Source organism: Trypanosoma theileri, assembly GCF_002087225.1.
Source record: "Trypanosoma theileri isolate Edinburgh chromosome Unknown TM35_Tth_23_V1, whole genome shotgun sequence".
NCBI classification, from domain to species: Eukaryota; Euglenozoa; class Kinetoplastea; order Trypanosomatida; family Trypanosomatidae; genus Trypanosoma; species Trypanosoma theileri.
In genome coordinates this window covers 458,225-459,411 of record NW_021639865.1, presented here as the reverse complement: position 1 = coordinate 459,411, position 1,187 = coordinate 458,225, and the positions used below count along the sequence as shown (strand labels likewise).

At 39.9% G+C, this 1,187-nt stretch overlaps 1 protein-coding gene across 1 annotated transcript; it reads right to left on the bottom strand.

Moving 5' to 3' along the window:
• TM35_000232710 (uncharacterized protein) lies at positions 1 to 327 on the bottom strand (the record flags this gene model as incomplete). Its single annotated transcript, XM_029027511.1, has 1 exon — positions 1 to 327. A coding segment is annotated over one exon (327 nt), but the record flags the coding sequence as incomplete, so codon positions are not given.
• Between the last annotated feature and the right edge of the window lie 860 nt (positions 328 to 1,187).

Here is a 1,187-nt window from a genome sequence, read left to right as displayed (position 1 = left end):
GCGTTTATTTTCATTCATTTCGCAACTCCCAATTCCCAAACCCCATGCTTTTCGTATTGTCATAGTTTTCTCCATTTGTCTTTTTTTTTCATTGTTTGCTGGGGGTCTGATCTGCCGGGCCGCCACCCCGCACACCACGCCCAACAATAAAGGGCGACACCGTGAAGGAGAATGAGATCCATTCCCCGCACTCTTTGAACAATTCATGTTGAAATCATCATGGCATCGCCCTTTTGAAATTCCGCTGAGGGAAAAGAACAACGGCCACCCGCCACACACCCCATTCATTAATTGCACCCAAAAAAGAGCGAGGAAGCCAAACAACATCCAACACCAAAAGAGGAATAAATAAAACTAGCAGGGGAGCCGAATCCCCAAACAATTCCTCATCTTTTCTTCGTAATTTCCATTGGAATTCCAAAGGATTCAAGGCGCAACGAAAGCATGCCAAGCAAAAGTATGCCTAATGTGATTGACCTTCTTCTTTGCTGGGCCTATAAAGTGCAAGAAAAAACAAAGAGAGAAACAGAAAATATTTTTATTAGCTTTCCTCCTTTTCAAGAGAGATCCCCCTTGGGGAGCGGCAAGTAGCAGAATTGTTTAAAACACTTTCCCGCCACGCAGAGTGGGAATATCTGTTGTTTTTTTGATGATTTTCCCTTCCATCAAAGCAATAAATTTACCATTTAGGCAGAGCAGTAAAACAAAAAAAAAAAAAGAAGCACCTAGTACTTTCCTGTTGTGTTTTTTGCTCCCCATTGCATTTTAATCAAAAGCCAGAAAAAGAGTCTCAAATACCAATTCACAATTAACACTGTCGAAAAGGAAATGCCGAGAGCCCATTTCAACCCATCACCCCGCGCAGCACAAAGAAGGACGTATTGAGTGGATTTTTCAAAACACCAAACCTGAAACGACAACACCCACACATATACAAACTAAGAAAACATAATATGTTATTATTTTTTTCTTACCAAGCGCAACATTGGATCATTCCTTTTCCCAATCCCCTTCACTCATCCACACTGAAAACAATTTAAAAACTCAACGAAATCAAAAATTAATATACGTTGTCATTTGTATTTTGTCCCAAAATAAAACAGAAATTATAAATGGGCAATATACCGGACAGTTAGCCATTGTTTTGTGAGACCATACGGCACATTTGTTTTACCCTTAAACTCATA